The sequence below is a fragment of the Epinephelus lanceolatus genome, chromosome 13 (genome assembly GCF_041903045.1).
Source record: "Epinephelus lanceolatus isolate andai-2023 chromosome 13, ASM4190304v1, whole genome shotgun sequence".
Taxonomy (NCBI): domain Eukaryota; kingdom Metazoa; phylum Chordata; class Actinopteri; order Perciformes; family Serranidae; genus Epinephelus; species Epinephelus lanceolatus.
The window spans coordinates 25,681,065-25,703,478 of NC_135746.1; the positions used below are offsets into that span (position 1 = coordinate 25,681,065).

Sequence of the window (22,414 nt, forward strand, 5' to 3'; positions counted from 1 at the left end):
CTCGTATTACAACACACAAGAGGTGGCGTGACTTTATTCTCTGCTCAGGACACCATTATTCCACTATATCCTTACACAACAAATAGTTGTTTACTGCTATATTAATGCTCTAATATTCATTATTATTATCACTTCTTTAATGCGTAAAATCAGTGAAGTTCTCCTTTAAGATAGACTTGTTGAATAATCTGAACCTGTTCTTTAACCTGTAACCTTGGTAAGTGTGTCACTGCCTTCATGACATTTCTTTTCTGTAATAATCTGTGACAGCAGTTCAAGTGCTGCATCAGGCTCAGCTCATTTTTTTACCAACACTTTAACACAAAAATCACATGCAGCACTTCATGCTGAAGATGACACTGACTACAGTATATATCAAGAAAATCCAAACGTGGGCAAAAGCAATAAGTCTGCTCTAACACTGCGGTCCGCCACATCAAGTCATTTTATTGTTGACGTTTGGGTTTTGGCCACACCAGTACAGCTTGTCTTCGCCTCTCCTCCTCCTCCTCCACTGGCAGAGCAGCAGCATGCGGAAGGTCTTCTGAAAGGTCTTGTTGCAGAGGGCGTAGCACATGGGGTTGATGGTGCTGTTGACGTAGCACAGCCAATAGCCCAGGTGCCACAGGGACGTGGGGATGCACTCGGCACAGAAGGTGGAGATGAGCACCATGATGTTGTATGGCGTCCATGTGAGGATGAAGGCCAGGAGGATGGCGCTGAGAGTCTGGGCTGCCTTCTTCTCCTTCACCAGCACCATCCTCTTCCTCTTGGTGATCTGGTTCTTCAGGACGGGGTCAATGGGTTTGGAGGTGGTGGAGGAGGAAGGGGAGGTGTTTTTGGGGGGCGGCTCTGCTTCAGGCAGGCAGGGCGTGGCAGTCGTAGGTTTGCCGTTTTTACCCTTTGAGCCAGGTTTGAATTTATAAGAGATGCGTTTTTTACTGCTCTTCTTCTTAGGAGTGGAAAAATACAGATCTTCTGTGTAATCATTCACCTGCCCGTTCTTGTTATTTTCTCCACTGCCTTGCTCTTTGAAAGATCCCTGTGGAGTTTCTATTGAAACATGCTGCTCCTCCTCTTCAGACGAGGAGTAGCTGTTAAAGGAAGTGATCTGATCTGCCTTCGCCCATGCCTCGTCTGATCTAGTGGTAGTTTTAGTGGCATTACTTTGATTAGATGAGGACCAGGAGGCCTGACTGCGGTCCCTCCTCTCTCTGGTGAAATGAAAGCAAGAATGAATGATAGTTTTCTGTGGTTTAGTCCCCTCGAGAACATTCTCTGTCGCGAGCCCTTGCAGCTCTGCCAGATCTTTGGTCCGTTTCTGCGTCTCCTTGTAGATTCTACAGTAAAGGATGGTCATAACGGAGACAGGGATGTAGAAAGCAGCGATGGCTGTGCCAAATGTGATCACAGGCTCTGTTAAAAACTGAATCTGGCACTGGTCAGGAGGCACGTTTCTCTCCCCTACAAAGTACTGCCAGCACAGAATGGGTGGCGCCCAGAGGACAAAAGACACCAGCCAAGCGAGGCCGATCATGATGGCAGCTCTCTTTGGAGTCCTTTTAGCCCTGTACGTCAGCGGCCTCGTGATGGAGAAGTACCTGTCGAAGCTGATGACGAGTAAGTTCATAACTGAGGCATTGCTGGCTACATAATCCACTGCCAGCCAGAGATCACATGCAAGGTTCCCCAAGGACCAGTAACCCATCAGGATGTACGTGGTGTATAAGTTCATGGACAACACTCCGATGATGAGGTCAGCGAACGCCAAACTCAGCAGGTAGTAATTGTTAACAGTCTTCAGCTGGCTGTTGACTTTGAAAGACAGCAACACCAGCACGTTACCCACGATAGTTATCAAGCTGACAATGGCCGACACTGTAGCGATGGTTATGACCTCCCAGACGTTGAAGGGAGCCACCTGTGATGCGTTGGTAAAAGTGCTGTTTGGAGGATCTACATCCATGTTGTTATGTCTGTGTTGCAGTTGACAGGTCAGAGGGAGGCACACTTTTGTGGATCCATTAAGAGGCTTCCTGAAATAAAAAGCAAAACATAAATGAGATACAGTTGCACATAAATGTATTATTATTATTATTTTTTTTTTTTTTTTTTTTACAGCAGGATAAACCCCTGTAGATATATTGTTTTCAATGGGTCACAAAACATGCTCATGTAAACTACTATTAGTTCTGTAGTACTTGAAGTATTCAGTTTATTAAAATATGTTTATGTCCTCAGTGGACATGTTTGTAATAATACAGTGGTTTTATATGATATTCATTAAAAAAAAAAGACAAACTAACCCACTTTATTTAATAACATTGATTTTATTTACAACTTGTGATGTAGTGCTGTATGTTACTATGGAATAAAAAAAAAAGATTATTGATGATGTTTGCATATCATTTGCAGATTTTTTTTTATTAAAAGGAACAAAATTCCTTACAGCTGTATTGAAATTTCAATTGCACAAATCTAATATAACTTAATGAATAAGATCCACTGAAAGCTTTTTTATGTATATATTTTTACATAAATCGTGCAGCTGTTTTTTTCAGATTTATTTTGAAATATATTTATTTATCTATTTATTCAATTTTAATTTTAATTTTTGTATTCAAAAAGAATTATTTTTGTTATATTACATTGTTTTTTTCCCAATAAAATAATTTTAAATAACAAAATAAAATGTAGGTCTTTTTAAGACAGCCTAATATTGGAAATAATTTTAAAAATATTAACATTCAAACAATAAAAATATTGACATTCAATTTTTAAATACAAAATGATTATTGCCCATACTTCAGTCAACAGATGACATCGATTATTTTGGTCCAAATGAGACCGGGAACCATCAGACGCCATTTTGTCGCGGGACACCATTCCATGTAACACTCGTTCCGTTCAACTCTTAGGGTGTTACATGCTAAACCGTCCGGCCACAGTTGTAAGCAATGGAAGGTAGACCGAGCAGAGGCAGAGGCAGAGGCGGCAGTTGGAAAAGAGGCGGCCGGGGTGGAAACGACGGCGACAGCGGTGGCGGTGAACACCGGGGCAGAGGCCGAGGAGGCCACTACCGAGGCCGGGGGAAAAGAGACCACTACCGCGGTCGTGGACGCGGGGGAGGCGGCCATGCAGCAGAGTTCCATCACCGGGTGAGACAGCATGGAAGCTGCGTTCCACAGGCGCTGCTCCCCGTCACCCCGCTGGACCAAACCTCGTTGACCAAAACAGTTATTTTGGGATTGCGCCACAAAGACAACACCCACAGTACTTTAACAATGGAATAAAAGTTAACAAGACCTCCTCTTCATTTCGGCATAAGTAGCAAGAATTTTAGTATAATTGTTCGCTCATTTGTCCCAAAATACTCTCTTAACTGAGCACCGTGTAAACTTTTAAATACCGATACTTTCTATAAAAAAAGGTTGTGCTTTGTGGGTAATCTGACCGATAGTCAGACAAAATAATATGACGTCAACACGTTTGCCAATATGTGACAATTTTTCCATGCAATTAAAGCACAGGCTTTGTAGCAGCTTTAGATTTGTGAGTCATAATATTTATAGCCTCAGAACAGATAGGTGGAGCACTGTGCAGTAGATAAGTGGGTCTGTGTCAACATAATCAAATCCACACTTATCTACTGTACATGCGTAATGCACACGCCATGACTTCCTGTCAGCATGTATGGTTAGACTGAGAGGAATGTTGGTAGTGATCAAGCTCTTTCACAACACTTCAACATTGTCACTGGGCCTTGGATTTGACACCAGAGAGTATGCTTAATTTACAGCAGGATGTTCTGTCAGATGATGCTCCTGCCATGGTAACTACAGAATTAGCAGGGAAACAATAGGGGCTCTGTGATTGCAATCATACAAATCTCTTTTGGTACATAGGAGCTCCTTGATTGCAATCATAAAAAAATATCCTTGCATGGATCCATAGCTACCATGGGGGCTTTGATGATACTGTTGTGAGAAAATATAGCGCTGTTGTGTGTGTTTGATTTTCTTAAGCTTTTATTTTTATAGCATTTTCAGTATAAGAAGCAAGTGTAGAGCAGACATAAAAATCCCTTGATCGGTGTCAAAGAACTGTCGCCAACAATCCCCCTTCAACCAGAAAAACTGAGCAGGCTTTGTCCCTCTGACACATCTGCACATTACCATGACAACCTCAGCAAAGGTTTGTGCAGCTATGTGACAGAACAGCAAGAAATCCATGACGCAGACGTATTTAATTAGTTCAGTTGTGGACATCTATTCTTTGTCATACAGTGCCATTTACCTTGACCCTTTTGTTAAGCTTAGCTACCAGTCATGAGTAACAGCTATGTGTTAATGACGGCTTTACAAAGCGCTCTTTGAATTAGCTTTGTCGAGCATCATCAGAGGAGTGTTGTTCCTGTCATGGAAAAATCTTTAGTCATTGTACCTAAGACTAGCTGGCTCCACATAGTTTATAAAGTTGGAGTGATCTACACCACCAAAGTATTTAAAATCAAAATGCAGTTCATTTTGTTCTCTGGAAAGGTGGCATATTTCAGAAGTTATGTAATGGTGTGCCAGAAGGTGCACATACATTTCCCAACCATCTCTGATGATATACAGGAATAAAGAACGTGTTAAAGTACCTGCAGAATACGCAGCAAACAACAATGAACAATCGTGCTCCAAGAAAACAACAGTAAACTATAGAGTGGTTATCTGACTTTCTTCCTCACTCTGACATATCACCCAATGTTTCCTGTGTAGGGTTGCAACGGTATAACGGTATTATTGTGTGCCACGGTATGAAAATTGACAGTTATCCTACTGTGTACATTTGCTTATCTACAGTATCTAAAAAAAAAATGCATCCAGACAGAGACTCTCACCTGCACGAAATGATATAATAATTGTGTAATACTGTATACTGTGAAACTGTGATATTTTCTAGGACGGTCATCCTACAATGAAAATCTCATATTGTTAAAACCAGAAGTGAGAGCAGTTAGAGGGGATAAAGGGGATGTCACACCTTTCAAATGAAACGTGCCCTCTTTCGAATACAATTACAGATTTTTCTGGGTTTGAATATTGTTGGAAACTTTTGGGATAATCCAAGTACACAGCTCAACAAATATATTATAGGTATAGTCCTTTTTGACATTTAAAGCTTGAATGTGAAATAGGGCTTCAACCATTAGTCGACTAATCGATGACTAATCGACTATTAAAATAATCGGTGACTATTTCAGTAGTCGACTAATCAGTCATTTTTCATAGAAAAGTACTATAAAAGTACCCCAAAATACTCTTATTGCAGCTTCTGACGTTCAGATATTGGCAGCTTTACACACTCTCCCATGACGGTGAACTAAAACCCTTTGGCGTGAGTATGAAACAAGACATTAGATGACATAATTTTGGGGTTTGGGAGAGACAAACTGACATTTTTCAACATTTTAACACATTTTTTGATAAAATGATTAGTCAACTAATCGAAGAAATAATCGAAAGATTAGTCGACAATGGAAATAATCGTAGGCTGCAGCCCTAATGTGAAATTTTATACCTTTGAATAATAGGTTTTTCCCACGATCGACAGCCCTGAACCAAAAGATATTCAGTTTACAGTGATAGAAAACAGAGAAAAGCAGCAAATCCTCACATGTAAGCAGCTGGAAGCGGGTCATTTTTAGTATTTCTGCTTGACAAATAAAACACATTGATTTTCTATCAGTGAACTAATTGTTTACGGTCTGCAATGTCCTTCTGTTAGTTTGATTGTGGGCAAAGGCTTTCTAAAAATTTGAAATGCTTCTGAAAAGTCTGTCCTCCTCCTATCCTAACAAGAGCCCTTTTTAGATAGGAATTGTCTCAAATTGGAGATTAACAATTCATGGATCAAGATATTTTCAAAATACAGCTCCTGTTTTTGAAGTATTCAGTTGAATTACCTAGTTGTGTCATCAAAAGTATCGATTTACTGATACATATTGATTCTGAAGTTTTGAAACAGTTTTAATAGTCATTGTAGGGCTGCAACCTACGATTATTTTCATTGTCGACTAATCTGTCGATTATTTCTTCAATTAGTCAACTAATCATTTTATCAAAAAATGTGTTAAAATGTTGAAAAATGTCGGTCTGTCTCTCCCAAACCCCAAAACTATGTCATCTAATGTCTTGTTTCGTACTCACGCCAAAGGGTTTTAGTTCACTGTCACGGGAGAGTGTGTAAAGCTGCCAATATTTGAACATCAGAAGCTGCAGTAAGAGTATTTTGGGTACTTTTATAGTACTTTTCTATGAAAAATGACTCAAACCGATTAGTCAACTACTTAAATAGTCACAGATTATTTTAATAGTCGATTCGTCATCGATTAGTTGACTAATCATTGCAGCCCATACTCATTGTTAGCAGTATCAATACACCGATAACGGCAGTGCTTTCCATCTCTATTGTCAGCGTTTACTGCAGTCATCCTGCTGTTCTTTGCTACTAACCAAGAAAAGACAAGTCATCGTTGTCATGTCATAGCCTCGTTATATTTATCTTTTAATAGAAATTTAAACTACTCAAAAATAGTATTGACATTTTTCAAAGTGTTGTATCAAAGTTAGAAATTCTAGTGTGGTGACAACACTATTTGTTACATTAGCTTGATGGAGTGAAGTGGATTAAAGGTAAAAGGCGTTTGGATTTGGAGCTGTATGCAGTCATTTTTCTAACTTTCCAAAACCGCCAATTCAGTGATCACTCCCACTTCCTCCAGTAGTTGGTGAGATGTAGTCAGGGTTTGAACATCTGTCACTTTTCATATGTACAATTGAGTGCAACACCATAAATGCTTTCTGAAGAGAGACTCTGAGTGTGCACTATGATTGCCATTTGTTGCTTAAATCACGTTTCTCCTTTTGTATCCCACCATGCTCTTCCTCTCTCAGAATCAAGATGAAGAGGACAACGTTCAAGAGGAAGACGACAGGAGGGAGGTGTTCTCCAGGAGGAAACTGGAGTCAAACTGGGATCGATATGAGGCGTCAGAGAGGCAGGAGCCTGACGATGACACACCCACTCAGAGAGGAACGGACTACCACGTCCTGCTGGAGTCAGCAGGTAAGATCCGACCGCGAAGAACTTGAGGAGGTTGTGTTTGTTTTGCCAACGCCCACTGTAGTCCATCAGCAGGAGCGAGAAGCCAGGCATCTCAGCTTCCCAAACACTTAAAATATCCTTATAATACTCAGTTTTTGGGGGGCTGAGATTTGTTTACAGCACAACAAATACATAAAGCCAATTTGCTCCAAAGGTTTAAAGGTACACTTGTTGTCGGCTTCTCTTTGTAAACAGCATCTGCAGCATAAGCCAAAGCCAACCCCAGATTTGCTGTGTGTTTCAGCAAAATGACGCTCTGGCACCAGAGGCCTAACACGAAGCAGGATTTGGGGTTAGCGAGGTAACTTCAAGGTTAACTCTGGGTTTTCAGTACTACGAAGCTGGTTCACTTTTTACCAGGATAAATCAGAGTGGTAACTGTAACTGAGAGTGTGGCTGATTCTCCACTCTGATTCATCACTGCAGCTCAGAATAACATGAGACGCCTGTGTGATGAACACTGGGAATAATAATGAAAGATTATTTCTTTATGAAAAAAATAGCCCTCTCATTGTTACTCAGCTCTCCTGATGATAAATGCAACATTTCGGTCAGATAGACCTCATTCATCATTAACTATTTTTTCACTCTTTACTTTAGTAGCACAAACATTGTGGTGTTACTTTGAAGTGTTTTTATGTGACATATTCAGAGTGGTTTCATCATCATCCAACTAAATGGCACTGTAACTAAAATACTTATTCTATACTCAAGTCATATATAATCATACCTACACATATTTTAAGCCTTGGTCTCCTTTTAATATTATGATATGATTTTTAGTGTTTTTACATCTTCTTATTCTGTTGTAAGATAATAAGATACCATCTACATTTCATCGACTTTTTAGTGTCTCTAAAACAGAACTTTCCTGCCAGAAGTGGGCGATATTGCCCTAAAATGATATCACGATATTCATCAGGGTATTTTTGCGGTAATTATATTCTTGACGATATCACAAATTAGTGGGAAAAAAAATGTATTAGTAATTTATAAATATAGAATTGCAACAAAATAAGTGATGTAGTTTCACAGTTTGCCTTCAAGTGTTCAGTAAAAACTAAACAAACGTTACCTCTAATTTCTTTAGTTGGTAAACAACAACAGGAACACAGAGTGAGGTCAGATTCTGTATACAATATTAATAGTTCAACAAAATAAAATCTACCACAAATTACACATTTAAACAGCTCCCAAATACAAAATAAAATGTACTCTCTGGGATCTATATAGTATATAAATCAACAGGTGATTTCCTTCTTTTAGCAAAATCCTAAATGACTGAGTAATAACTGACTAATCATCACACTGTAACCTGTGACAGGCTGTTATGATACCACAACTATCACACATTCACATATATGTAGTTTTTGGTCGAGCCGCAAGTGGCATGTAGGTTTACATTACCAAAGCTTTATGACAAAACAACACCGAGGAGAGGGAGAGACGCTGTGCTGCTGCCAGAGGAGCCGCTGAATGAGTTCCCTCTGAGTGGTAACTCACTAAAAGAGTCTGAGAAGTCCGGGGCTGTTCATAAAACATTCAGGACACAGTTTATTCCACACTACTGAAGCTGCTCCTTTTTATGGAACCACTGCAGAGTTGCTAATCATTTCGCTGTCAGTCATGCTTGTTGTTGCCGTGGGTAACAGTATGGCGTCAATAGTTGAAATATCGCGAATATCACAATATGAATTTTTCATATCATATTAAAAACTATACCGGTGTTATAGTGAACGAGATGATATGACACACCCCTAATTCCCACAGGTGATCAGTATCACTGTTTCATATTGTCTCATAAGAACGACTTCATTCATGGTTCTGATGGTTCTTTAACATGAACACGCTCGTGGCTGGATAGAAAAACCCAGAGTTGACTGCACTAGTTGATAACCAGCTTTGTGATACCGGTCAGTGTTAGGGTTAGTGAAGCCAGATGGGTATGTTGAACTTGCTTCTTCAGTCCTCTGGTTGATACCTTTTTATAAAGTCCTAACCTCACCTGCATGCTGTGCCCAGGAACGTCTTGAATACAGCAAAGTAAGGAGAAAATAGGAAAGCACATACACTGCCACACGCTTCTAGTAGGTAAGAGGAATTGCTTTTGTGTGTGTCTGTACATTGTTGTAAGGAAAACACCAGTTTATCTTTAAGTGACTAATTATTGTTCCATTTCCCGTGTTTATATTTGCTGCTCCAACATCGTGCTTCAATTTGCACAAACAAATGTTGGCTAATTTTTTAACAATAATGATCAAACCATTCGTGGATTAAAGGAAAAGTACGAAACTATTATGTGTTTGTGTTGTGTATGAGCCGTTCTTGGATAACGACATGGAAAAATCACCCAGTGTCAAACACTCCACTGAGTCTAATTGTGCTTTTCTGAAGTTGTCTCTGGATCCTAATTAGTTAAAAGGAAACGTCTGTCGTTTTAATGGACTTTAATTGCTCTGTATGGGCACTGCTGTCAGATGGCTGCATAGAAAATCCTCCTTGTTTGCTCTTTTCAGTGGACTGTGTTGCAGCCCCCTGGGCGCTCAACAGGCTCATCCCTGTTTCTGTTGATATGTCTTCCCCCAAAGGAACACGAGCAGAAAGCTCAGTGCCGTCTTATTAGAGCAGAGCTCAAATTTCTTCATATTTAGGAGCGATTCTCACAGCCCGTCACATGAAGCTCATTTTAACAGCTCCCAAGTGAGCGGTAATTTAGCAATATTGCCACGGCTGTTGGCTTTGTAGCATCGTGCTTCACTGTGTTATTAACTGTAGTTTAAAAGTGTAAAATGTTTGGTTTCATTTTACCTAGTGTCTGTTGGTTGATTTGAATTTTATAAACCAGCAGGATTTGATATGTGTATTTAGAGACCATTAGTCAAATTAGGGTTACACCAACATGTTGGCCTCATGTTAATTAACAAACCTCAACCAGTTGCTTTGTTGCCCTCCTGAAATGATTCAGTTTCTCTTTTTACAACACTGGCATACAAATGAACTGGAAAACATGTAAATGAGATTTGACTTCCTTGGTACATTTTGTGTTTTTTTTTATCACCCATTTATGTTTTGGTAAATTTTGAATGCCTATTGTGGGTTTCATAATGGTTTAAAGCTGCAGTAATCAATATTTTAATGGTAAGAAAAAGTGGTTGCTAATAGTGGTTATTGAACAGAGAAATATCAGCCACCTTTGCTGCTCTTCCCAAATCTACGGCGCATTTTAGTGTTTTTCAGCTCTTTGTTTTGGTTTTATGGCTCACAGCTTTACTGTTTTGGTTCAGTCTCCCTACTTTTATCAGTGTTCTTTTCAGCAGCTGTTTTCAGTGATAAAGCTCCAACATCCTACCGTGTGTTACATCTAACAACAGCCAGAGTTAGCGAGTATTTGGTGAACACACTGGAGCCTTTAACACTGAAATACACAGATATAACACCAACAATTAATGCAGTGAGACCTTTATGCTTTGTGCTTATCCTTAGTTTCTGTCATGTATATAGATACAGTGTCAGATATTCATATTAATTGGGCCAAAGTTTCAAATAATAAGCTGAATGTATGTAAAAGTAATCCCTGGTGTCAGCACGTGATGGATTTCTTTGTATGGTCATCTACTCCAGGCCCGCTACTGCAAGTGTTTACATTACGTAGCCTACACTGCTACATGTAGCTACATGCTAACAGATAGGGAAAGCTTGATTGCTGTTGCAATTCAGTGGGTTAATTGTGGTTTCAATTATTTTTTATTGTCAGAACTGACTGACATTTCCCAAACAGCAGAACATTTCACAAACCTATGGTAGATTAAAGTCATTATAAACAAAATAATGTCAATAAATAAATAAATAAATAAATGAAATAGACAAAGAAATTTCCGTGGTCAAAGCAGTCATACTCATGATAACTTCATAACTATGTTGAATGCTAGAACGTTACCATACGCATTAGTGGCTGGTCTTGTTGTCTTTATCTACGGCTACTGCTATTACTTCTCCTTCTCCTTCTTCTGGTTAATGGCGGGTGGCAGTTAGCATTTCAGATGCCTTACTGCCCCCCTCTGTGTATGGCTGGTTTTATTATGTCTAGGATTTTTTGAACATGTATTATATCTCTATTGGTATTGTTTTATTGCCCAACCCTAGTATGCTGTACTTCGTTACAGTCATTCCTCAGCTGCAAGTACACTGCTACATGTAGCTAGCTACATGCTAACGCCAGGGACACCTGTAACCTTGGTCGTCAAAGTTGTTTATTTCTCTCTGATTTCGGATCGTATTCCCGCTGGAACATTTCTAGTTGTGTTTACAAGCTCTTATTGGTGACTTTTCATGGTGAAATGTGCTGCGATTTTTTGTTTCTTTCATTTCTGTGGCTGCAATGACAGTACAGAGATGCTGAGATGCAGAAGACCTGGAAAAGCTGACCAATCAGAGCAGACTGGGCTTTTGTAGGAGGGAGGCTCAAAGAGACAGGTGCTAAAATGAAGTGTTGCGGACAGATATTATAGTTTTCTTAAACATTCTTACATTAAAGCATTTAAACATGTTCTAGTAGAAACCCAAAATTAAAGTATGAACCTGAAAATGAGCACAATAGGTCACCTGTAAGTGTTTCAGGGGCTTGGAGGTATGGAAAAATTGATGCAATTCTGGGAAGAACACTTTTGAATACAGTTTCCTGCTGAGGAAAACACGCACAAGGTGTTGATAATATAACAAAAATATCTCTTATCAGCAACTAATGTATTTAGTATTGTTTTTATTATCAGCCTTTAATGAAAACCCACATTTGTCAAGCTGTTAATTAGGCCTAAGCTTTGCTGATGGAATTTGAAATAATCTAATCTGTTGCATTCAATAGCTTTTAAATATTTGCTGATTAAGTGCTGTATATTAATCAGCACAAAGTCTGATAAGCTATCCTTAAATCAGCCAAGTGTATTTGTGTTTTTGCCAGATATCCAGGAGTGGGCACTGACAATCTGTGCAGGGCTCGCTCGTGTTTTTCCAGGAAGTTTTGAGGCCATTTTTAACTCCAGATGAGTGTTTAAGCAGCTAACTGTTTTTATAGGATTGTTGTGTTTTTTTTGTTTCTCACGCCATTAGAGAGTTAGAGAGTGTTGCTGCGCCGTGTCTCTCTCCCCTTCTCTTGTAGCGTAAATGCCAAAGGTGTTCCTGTGAGTTGTTTGACTCGTATCTCTCGTCTCTGTGTTTTGCCCACATTGTCAGATTAGTCATGCCGTACAGCAAGAGGCTGCCGCTCTCCAGAGAATACTTAATTGTACGTGGGAGGCGATGCTTTCAAGAGTCGTTTTTCTGGCCAATTAAGGTAGCCATGAAATCAGGAATCTGCCACAGAAACCTCCCTTTTCCTCTTAAGTTGTTATAGAATACTTACTACTGTGGAGCTTATTTCACTGTCACTTTTTATATCCAAGGCGTTGAAGTGTTGAAGTATTCTGACTGTTGTATTGGCGCAACTGGGCAGAATGTAAAGGTGAGAAGTGTGTGCAGAATATTTGTATTTTCGGATAGAAATGGCCTAAAGCAATGTTTTCCCAACCTTTGTAATGTATCAAGATTCAATATCTCAGAGCAGAGAGGCTGTCGGAGTGATGTAGGAGTTAGATGTGAGTGAGATTATGAGTTAATTTTACTACATTTTAATCAAATAAATACAATAAGCAGTATGTGATAAAGTACAGGGATGCTGCCTGTCAGAAGAAGAGCCTGTCTGATCATGTTGCCAGCCACTGTTGTCAGAAGAGCTGAGCACATAACCTAAACAACCTAAAACAAAACTGTATAAATATATATCTGTGTGGGTGGGGATTGTTTTGTTCTACCTGACATTAAAAGGCAGAGAGCATTGAAGTTTTGTTGAAGTGAGAACAAGTCAGTTTGAAAGAAGATGCTCAGACGATTAGTTGAACGATTCATTGGTCTATCAATTAACAGTCTGAATATTATTAGGTAGGCCTACACATTGCTAGTACTGGGTTGGACCCCTTTGCCTTCAGGACTGCCTTGATTCTTGGAGTCATAGATTCAACAAGGTGCTGGAAACATTCCTCACAGATTTTGGTCCATATTGACATGATAGCATCACACAGTTGCTGCAGATTTGTCAGCTGCAACATCCATGATGTGAATCTCCCGTTCCACCACATCCCAAAGGTGCTCTATTGGATTGAGATCTGGTGACTGTGGAGGCCATTGGAGTACATTGAACTCTGTCATGTTCAGGAAACCAGTTTGAGATGATTTGAGCTTTGTGACATGGTGCGTTATCCTGCTGGAAGTAGCCATCAGAAGATGGGTACACTGTGGTCATAAAGGGATGGACACGGTCAGCAACAATACTCAGGTAGGCTGTGGTGTTTAAACCATGCTCAGTTGGTACTAAGGGACCCAAAGTGTGCCAAGAATCCCCCACACCATTACACCACCACCACCAGCCTGAACCGTTGATACAAGGCAGGATGGATCCATGCTTTCATGTTGTTGATGCCAAATTCTGACCCTACCATCTGAATGTTGCAGCAGAAATCCAGACTCATCAGACCAGGCAATGTTTTTCCAATCTTCTATTGTCCAGTTTTGGTGAGCCTGTGTGAAGTGTAGCCTCAGTTTCCTGTTGTTAGCTGACAGGAGTGGTACCTGGTGTGGTCTTCTGCTGCTGTAGCCCATCTGCTTCAAGGTTCCACGTGTTGTTGGTTCAGAGATAGTCTTCTGCAGGCCTTGGATGTAACGAGTGGTTATTTGAGTTACTGTTGCCTTTCTATCATCTTGAACCAGTCTGGCCATTCTCCTCTGACCTCTGGCATCAACAAGGCATTTTCACCCAGAGAACTGCTGCTCACTGGATATTTTCTTTTTCTCGGACCATCCTCTGTAAACCCTAGAGATGGTTGTGTGTGAAAATCCCAGTGGATCAGCAGTTTCTGAAATACTCAGACCAGCCCGTCTGGCACCAACAACCATGCCACGTTCAGAGTCACTTAAATTGCTTTTCTTTCTCATTCTAATGCTCCGTTTGAACTTCAGCAGGTCATCTTGACCATGTCTACATGCCTAAATGTGTCAAGTTGCTGCCACATGATTGACTGATTAGTTATGTGTGTTAACGAGCAGTTGAACAGGTGTACCTAATAAAGTGGCCGGTGAGTGCATGTGTTGATAATTTTTTTCAAGCCAAAATTATCAATAAATAAATAAATAAATAAACAATTGCTCCACCTTCTCAGATGTATAAATGTGCTGCTTCTGTCCATTATAGTAAACTGAATATCGCTGGGTTTTGGACTGTCAGATAAATTAAGGAATTCGAGCTTATCAACTTTAACTACTTTGTGATGTTTTATTTAATTAACATTAAATTGAGAAAAATGGCAAATCTGTTGATAAGAGGTGGAGGATATGGCCAAAATCTTCTCTCATAGTATCAGTAACTTTATATCAGTAGCAGTATAAATCACAATATAGTAGTTATTCTGTAAAGTCAATTACAAAATGGTTTAAATAACCATACTGTACCTCATTATGTCTTACTATTTTCTTCTTTTATTTTGAGCTAAAAAAAAACAAACAACTGCCTTACATGAGACAACACCACGGTTGAAAGCAAAATTTTCTAAAATGGAAGCTTTAATGTTCCCAAGGACAATAATATTTCAAGTGTTACAACTTCACTGTCCTCCATGTCTGCCTAAATCCGTGGTTTCAAGTTTGTAAAAAACACACTTTATTTTTTCACACTTTATTAAGTACAGTGAATTTCCAGCAGAGAGCTTTTATTTTGAAGTGCTGTTTCCTGCTGTAGAGTGAGTGACTAACGGACAGCTACTTGAGAGAGACAGCAAACTAGCTCGAGGGCATGGGCAAACACAAGCATGATGCTGAATATACACTGCTCGAAAACACCTAGTCAGTTAAACTTCAGGGATATCAATGTGTCCATTTAGGAAGCACAAGTGATTGTGAATCAGTTTCACCTGCTTTGGTGCAAATGAAAATGACAAAATGACATTGGAGAGGGAAAAGCAAGACAACTCCCAAAAAGGAAAAGGTTTTACATGTGGTGGCCACAGACAGTTGCTCTCTCCTTATCCCTACTGACTGATTCTTCTCTAGTTTTGTGTTCTGCCAGCACAAATGGAGCTGAAACTGTCAGAGTTTTTGGCAGACAGTGTACGTGAGGCTGGACAGATAATAAAACAAATCACCATTATTATCCTCTTCCTGTCCGGGAGAGTGGAAATACACCTGTCAACACCTTTAACACAGGCTGTATTCAAGACCTTTAATTTGCGACCCACAACTCTGATCTTTTTTCAGCTATTAGAATGTGAAAACAAAGTGGAAAATAAAATAGGGTCTGATTGTCAGTATGCTGTGACAGAAAACACCTTCAAGAGCTGCTGTTGCTTCACAACTCCAGTGTCAGGCATATCAGATAAAAAGAATCAAACGGCTCACCAGTAAGCCAGGCCACTGAGGCTAACCAGCATGTAAAGCTTTTGCAAGAAGTCCTCAAAGTGCTCAGATAAAATGGAAATTTAGACATTCACAAGGCAAATTTCATCCACTGATGAAGATCACATCATGTGATTGAAAGCACCAGAACAACTACTTGAAGGGATACTTTGCTGATTTTCAACCAGCTCTCTGTCATAACAATGTGGGTAGTATATATTAATGAACTGTGCTACACTTCCCTGCTCATCTCCCAGCTCAAATATGGCAGATGATTAGCTGGAGGCAAAACACAACTCTCCACCACAGGGCTGTAGGCTATATAGGAGTCTTAAAATGTGGTCTTGTTGTGTTATTGGGAGCCAGAATAGAAGGAGTCATGGCTCAAAACTTACATTTGATCACATACCGCTACCGCTTGTCAACAAAAACAAAGACAACTATGGTTAAATGTGATAAGACGAAAAGACAGAGGCGATCATCAACAATGCTCATGTGCAGCGCACACTTCATATCAGGTTAGGGAAAAAGTATTTCCTGTTGTAAGGATGAATAACGTTATGTGTATTAAGGGTTATCATGTCCACCTCATCAGAAACTGGGGAGGTATTAAGAGGAATATTAGATTTCTCTGTAACGCTAACTCTTTAGCTCATTAGCTAATGTTAGCTTTGGAAACCGTTCAAGTGTCATCCTCCTTCGTAAGATTGGCATAGTAATCAACCACAAAGCTTCCTGTGAAATCATCCATCCACTGAGTGAGAGCGTACGGGTCGGCCAGTCTGGTCCTGTTGGTCAGTGTTTACTCTTTCAAGCACACTCGCAGTCCGGAGAGTGAGTGACCTGATGTGGTGCGATTGTAAATTCAGTCTGATGCTCTACACTAAAATGAGAGTCCTGTTTGTCAAAGAAATGGAGCATTATATTTCTATATGAATTAACAGTTAAGTTAATCACACATTAACTCCGCTAGGCGCTCTGCTGCTCTGAGAGTGCGGTGGTCTGGATAACTGAATGATACATTTTGACAGTGCTCTGACTTTCTGAAAGGTCCAGTTTGTGCCAGAGTGCACTCCAACACTTGGAATAAGTATTTCTGAATGTACCACTCGCACCATCTCCCTCTATATTGAAAACGAGCCAACAGAAATTGCTAGCGAGTGCTAGCTAATGTCTGTGGAGAATTGTTTTTCCTCCAGTTAAGCCCCGCCCGCCAAAAAAACATCTTATTGGTGACTAACAGTATAAGGGTCTACACAGAGAGTATACAAGCGGATCAAGAGAGAGGCCCGCCCCCCTCTCTCTCAAACTCAGACCAAACTCTGATCCAACAGTAAAACTAAGCAGTGCTGAAATATAAACCAAGATTCTGTTACTGTTTTTCCTATTTCAAATATAAAATGTCCTCAGAAACAAATATTAGTGCACTGTTTGGCTGTAATACGAGAATTTGTGAACAGAAAGTGGGCGCCATACTGTTTCCTGTATTGTGAAAATGGGGGCTGAAAAAATACTGTGATCAAACAGTGAAAGAAGGCAGTGCTGATCAAATATGTATTAAGATTCTATTACTGTGTTGCTCATTTCTCGCCTAAAACGTTTAAGATTTCTGTCTCATGGTAATTAAAGACACTTGTTACCAGCCAGCGGCCATATTCTTTCCTGTGTCAAAAACAGCCAAGCTCGCATAACATCATCTACCAGGAGGAGCGTTTATTGGTCTGGTGCATCACAGTGCATTCTGGTAGTTGTAGGTTTTCTCTGGTCATGTAGCACCCATTTCAAAAGTATTTAAGTCTTTCTACTGCGGAGACAGCCTAGGTTTATAAAAAGACAATCTTTTGAGAATTTGTAATTGAAGTTGAGATAAGATTCTTCTGTCAGTGTTTGAAACGATAGTAATCAGAAATTGGTAGATACATGGTATGTGTTTAAGATTTAACAGTTGAAACCTTTTGATCAACTCTGCCTCAAGAAGGTCAATTACAAAATATAATCAACCAATAAACTCTGATGTGTTATTATAGGTCAAATAAGATGAGAGTTAATTGATCACTGGGAAAAATTCACAAGCATCCAGCAGTTTAATTAGCTATTAAATTAGCTTCACCTTTACTCAGCTGCAACATTAGAATTATATACACATTAAGGCATCAGTTATTATAATCCAATAATATGATAATATAATTATGAAATGGGCCATTCTGCTTAATAAGTGTCTTTACTTTTGGTTCTTTAAGTATATTCTGATGCTGGATGCAAATTTTGAATAATAAAAGTACATGACTTTTATTTGTAACAGGATGTTTCTGCACTGTAGTACTGCTAGTTTGATGTCAGTGAAAGATCTGAGTACTTCTTCCATCAGTGTAATAATGCTGCAGTCCATACATCCCACTCCTTCCAATCTTACATTTTGCCTCAGATGTTCTAGTGCAGAACCTGTCGCTGTTGTTTATATAATCTCCATTTATATAACCTGTTTGCTTATAATCCAATTTGACTTTTTCCTCTGTATCCGAATGCATTTGCTGCTGCAGCGACTCCCACAAGGAGCATTAAAGTTTTTATCCTTACTCTGCGTATATTAATTAATTCACACGACACAAATTAAGTGCACGGAGCTGGAAAATGTGAGCACAAGGTCCACAAGGACCTGCACCTTTTTGGTGACTTTGCCTTGACGATCCATTTAGAAATGTATAATTGATTCATCAGGACGTACAGTGGCTGACTGTGTGTTTGCAGAGGCTCTATTGAAAGCTGTACTGTACTCAGTGTGATGAGGAAAAATGGAGCCTGACAGGGAAATTATGTAAAGAGACTGTTTGATTTGAATCGAAGGTCATGATGATTTCTGTTGTTTCGTGGCCTCGTGGATGGCTATTATGTGGCCGCGCTGCTTGTCCAAACATCCCGAGTGCTTTTAGCATTCATGTGTTTTGATTGATTCTGATACACCTTCTATTATTACACCCAATGACGAGATTAACAGTGTCAGGAGGCAGCGGACCTGCTATATGACATCCGGATTGAGGTTACTTTTCAAGGATGAAGCATTGGTGCTTTTGAAACTTGAAATATTTCAGGATCAGGTGCGTTTTAGAAGCTGCTTTTGTGCAGAAGGCTTTTCATCGGAGAGGAATTTTGTCAAAAAACGGGTGTATTGATTGATTTAAAAGCAAGGTGCCTTAAGGAATGAATCACTGTCGACTGCTTTGTAACCCGAAGGTGATTTTATTTGTCAGGTCTCGTCTCCTCGCATTGTTGGGGGTTGATTGTGCTGTTGCTAGGGGTAATGCACACATGGTGCAATTGCCTTGTTCCCTGTGTATGTATGTGTGTGTATGTGTGTGTGTGTGCATCCATGTGCCTATATGACTTGGGGGGATTGCTGGGCAGTTATTTACATCCTTACACGGTCATCTATCTGTACACATTAACACAGGGATCAATCCTGCTCCCCCGCAGCCGTGGTTTACCAGGTCGCTAATGGGCACCTATCAAGGCTCAATCATAATGAGACTAAAGGAAATCGCATTAGAGCTTCAGTGATTCAGCTAACTAGATTGACAAACACAAGGACGTTTTCCTAACTGAGATGAATAGTCCCAATCATGCCATTAATTCATATGTTCCAGTGTCATTATGGATACTTGATTAGCCTCCGAGACTGGAGGAGACTGGCGTCAAAGCAGAGGAATGAGGCTGTTCACGTCCTGTCTGCTCGGCAAAAACAAATAGGAAACAAAGCATTACAGGTGGTTCGTTTCCCCGCTAATGGTAATTATGATGAGGCCAGTGGAGGACGGTGTGAGGCCAAATAAAGCAGCAGGTGGGTCATAGACACTTCACTGAGATCCTCACACAGCAGCAACAGTCTACCCACTTTCATCCTTAAATACCTGCTCCATTGTTTGACTGTTAATACGTTGATATATGAGGGTCATGTGAGGGGTTTGTCTCAGGGCTGCAGTTATTTTCATCATCCATTAAACTGCAGGTTAACTTCTCAGTTAATGCCAGGAAATAGTGAAAAAGTCCATCAAAATTTCCCTGAGTCGTCGGCCAACAAACTGACCAACAATCCAAAACCACAAAACATTAAATCTACAATCGTAAAAAAATATAGAAAGGCAGCAAAATGACTCTAAACAGTTACTTAAATTCCATTATTCCATTACTGACAATTTTGCCATTTATTTTGTCAGTTAAACAGTTACTTGTTTGGTCTATATAATGTCAGAAAATAGTCAAAGATGGCCGTCATAGTGTCCTAGAGCTGAAGTTGATGTTTTCAACTTCAAATTTGCCATCCAAATCCAATTCTATCAAGTTTGCTATGGAGCTGCAATGATTACTTGATTATTCAATTGAATAAAAACATGACTTTGTACCTGATAATTAATTAATCATTTAGGCTAAGTCATTTTTAAGACAAACATTCGCTTTGACAGTTCCCGCTTTTCAAATATGAGAATTTTTGAAAAGCTGGAACCGTGACTTTTCATGGTGTTGGATTTTAGTAATTTTTTATAAATCTGTATCTGTATATATTTAGTTTTTTGACTTGTCAAACAAGACATGACATTTGATGATGTCACCACTAGAGCTGCAACAATTTATTGTTAATTAATCATTGCCAACTGTTAAATTAATTGCCAACTAATTTGGGAATAATTGATCTGTTTGAGTAATTTTTTTGAGAAAAACAAGTCAAAATGTTCTAATTTCAGTGTCTACAATATGAATACTTTCTGGTTTCTTTACTCTTTTATGACAGTAAACTGAATCTCTTTGGGTTCAACATCATCAACATCTTTTTTTTGACCATTTTCTGCCATTTTATAGACCAAACAACTGATTTATTAATCAAGAAAACAATTGACAGATTAAAAGAGAGTAGAAAATAATCCTTAGCTGCAGCCTTAGTTACCACCATCTAGGACAGTGATGCACATTTTAACTGTTTTCCAATGTTTTACAGGTCAATCAGTTCATTGAGAAAATAATCTGCAAATGAATTGATGATAAAAACAGTCGTCAGCTGCAGAAAAGGTGCAATTCTTAATCTCGAACAAGGGAATTTTTGGCTGTTGCTCTTTAAAAATGACTTAAATAATTAATTGTCGAAATAGCTGCCTGTTCATTTTCTGGCAATCAACTAGTGGCTAGTCATTTGAGCAGTAGCTCAGTTTTAAAACCTGCTTAGATAAAGCTCATAGTGTTTATACCTCTAAGACTACAGTGGTACAAGTGTTGGGATGCCAGTCATGTGACTTGTCATCCCCATGGTTATTTATGATGGCTTAAATGAAATCATCTTACTCCTTGTACCTCCTATGTTTTCCTGAGTAGAAAATAAACACACAACACCCCTACACGCACTTAGTAAAGCATATTTAAGATTCAGGATCAGTTTAATAACCTTTTTGTAGGTGTCAAAAAAAGTCAATGTTGTACAAAATGTACTGCAGAGCTCCGAGTCTGAACTATAAAAGCACCATTGACAAGTGATGAACCCCAGCACTTGTTCCGTGATTCATTGATATAGTAACTCGGCCACATTTATGATTCAAGTGATAAAAATTTAACAATGTTAGAATATATAATGTGATTGTACTGAAGAGTAAGCTGCTCCTATGCACTGTTTAATTTCCTGCCATAATAGCCACATCAAACAGAATACATACTCACCCTGTATGGCTTTGACAAAACACGATCCTCCAGAGTTAAATGGGCGCACGGCCAGCTCTTTGATACGCTCTGTTTTTCCTTTTACTCCTTCAGTCTGGCAGAGTTGTCACAGTTTTTTCTCCCTGTCTTTCTCAGCTCTGTTCGTCTTCTTTCTGTTTCAAAGCGTTGGCTTCACACCTTCCCTCGCTGGCTTGCTCTTCCCCTCCCCTGCTCCCTCTCGCTGACTTTTTTTCCTCTGTGCTCCTCTCTCCAACGAGGTGAAAAACACACTTGCCAAATACAGGTAGGTCATCACACCGTCTCTCATCCTCATCAGTTGCTAAGTACGAGGTGCTTTGATGCGAACAAGTTTTTCAGCATCGTTGTCGTGTGCTGTATAGCTCCTGAACGGTCCGTTTTTCTCTCCGAGATGAGATGGTGAAAAGCAACAGCTGTTCAACATCAGTGTCCATTTGACAGAGCAGCTTAGGTGCCTCGTTGGTGCTATTCAGAGCTTTTTCACAGAAGGATGAATTACTGGAAACGGCTCCTGGTCCTCAGCAGGGATAATCACGTGAAGATCTCATCAAAGCCTTTTCTTCTTCACCAAAGATAAACTCAGCATCTTCTGGGAAATCGATAAAAAAAGCAGAAAAAGTTGCAGTTTCTCACTCCTTCTGCAAAATTTTGAGCAACTCCGCTGGCAAGGAAAGCGGAGTAAAGCTTCTCCAATCCTCAAGGCTGCCCAGATTGGATGACTTTTTGTCTCCTACCAGGCTTCTGCTCGCCACGTCTGATGAAGCTGCCCGGATGCACGTTTGAACTAATGTCCTCAACCAACACGCAGATTCAACTGTGAGCCACTATTAGGAGAAATTCCCACATGGCCGGAAGCTTCATCCTGTATCCGAGCACTGAGCAACATGTAAAAGGAGGGAGGAAGAGGTGAGGAGGTGGAGGAGTAGGATGAAGCAGAGGAGGGGAGGAGCTGGAGGAGGAGTCAATGTGGGTGTCAGGGCTGACTGTTTGCCTTTGCATATGCAGTGCTCACAGCCGTACGTCTTCATCAGAAGGGGGAATGCATTCACACGACTGCTGGCTATGTCCCACT

The 22,414-nt window shown here is 39.8% G+C and overlaps 2 protein-coding genes across 2 annotated transcripts in view; one reads left to right on the forward strand and one right to left on the reverse strand.

Annotated features, from left to right (window-relative positions):
- Nucleotides 1–286: 286 nt before the first annotated feature.
- chrm5b (cholinergic receptor, muscarinic 5b) lies at nucleotides 287–21,536 on the reverse strand. The gene is made up of 2 exons (XM_033648438.2): nucleotides 21,325–21,536; nucleotides 287–2,036 (listed from the first exon to the last, which is right to left on the reverse strand). Exon 2 carries the CDS (start codon nucleotides 1,964–1,966, stop codon nucleotides 437–439), a length of 1,530 nt encoding a protein of 509 aa, XP_033504329.1. The 5' UTR covers nucleotides 1,967–2,036; nucleotides 21,325–21,536; the 3' UTR covers nucleotides 287–436.
- The window catches only part of aven (apoptosis, caspase activation inhibitor), a 58,910-nt gene continuing 39,368 nt past the window's right edge, over nucleotides 2,873–22,414 (forward strand). Inside the window, exons 1-2 of the mRNA XM_033648439.2 lie at nucleotides 2,873–3,158; nucleotides 6,942–7,113. Coding sequence (XP_033504330.1) covers nucleotides 2,958–3,158; nucleotides 6,942–7,113 — 373 coding nt within the window. The 5' untranslated portion in view covers nucleotides 2,873–2,957. The remainder of the gene's footprint in view (nucleotides 3,159–6,941; nucleotides 7,114–22,414) is intronic.

Coding starts and splice junctions, on each gene's coding strand:
- chrm5b (XM_033648438.2), bottom strand. CDS start 1,966: ATGGATGTAGATCCTCCAAACAGCACTTTTACCAACGCATCACAGGTG.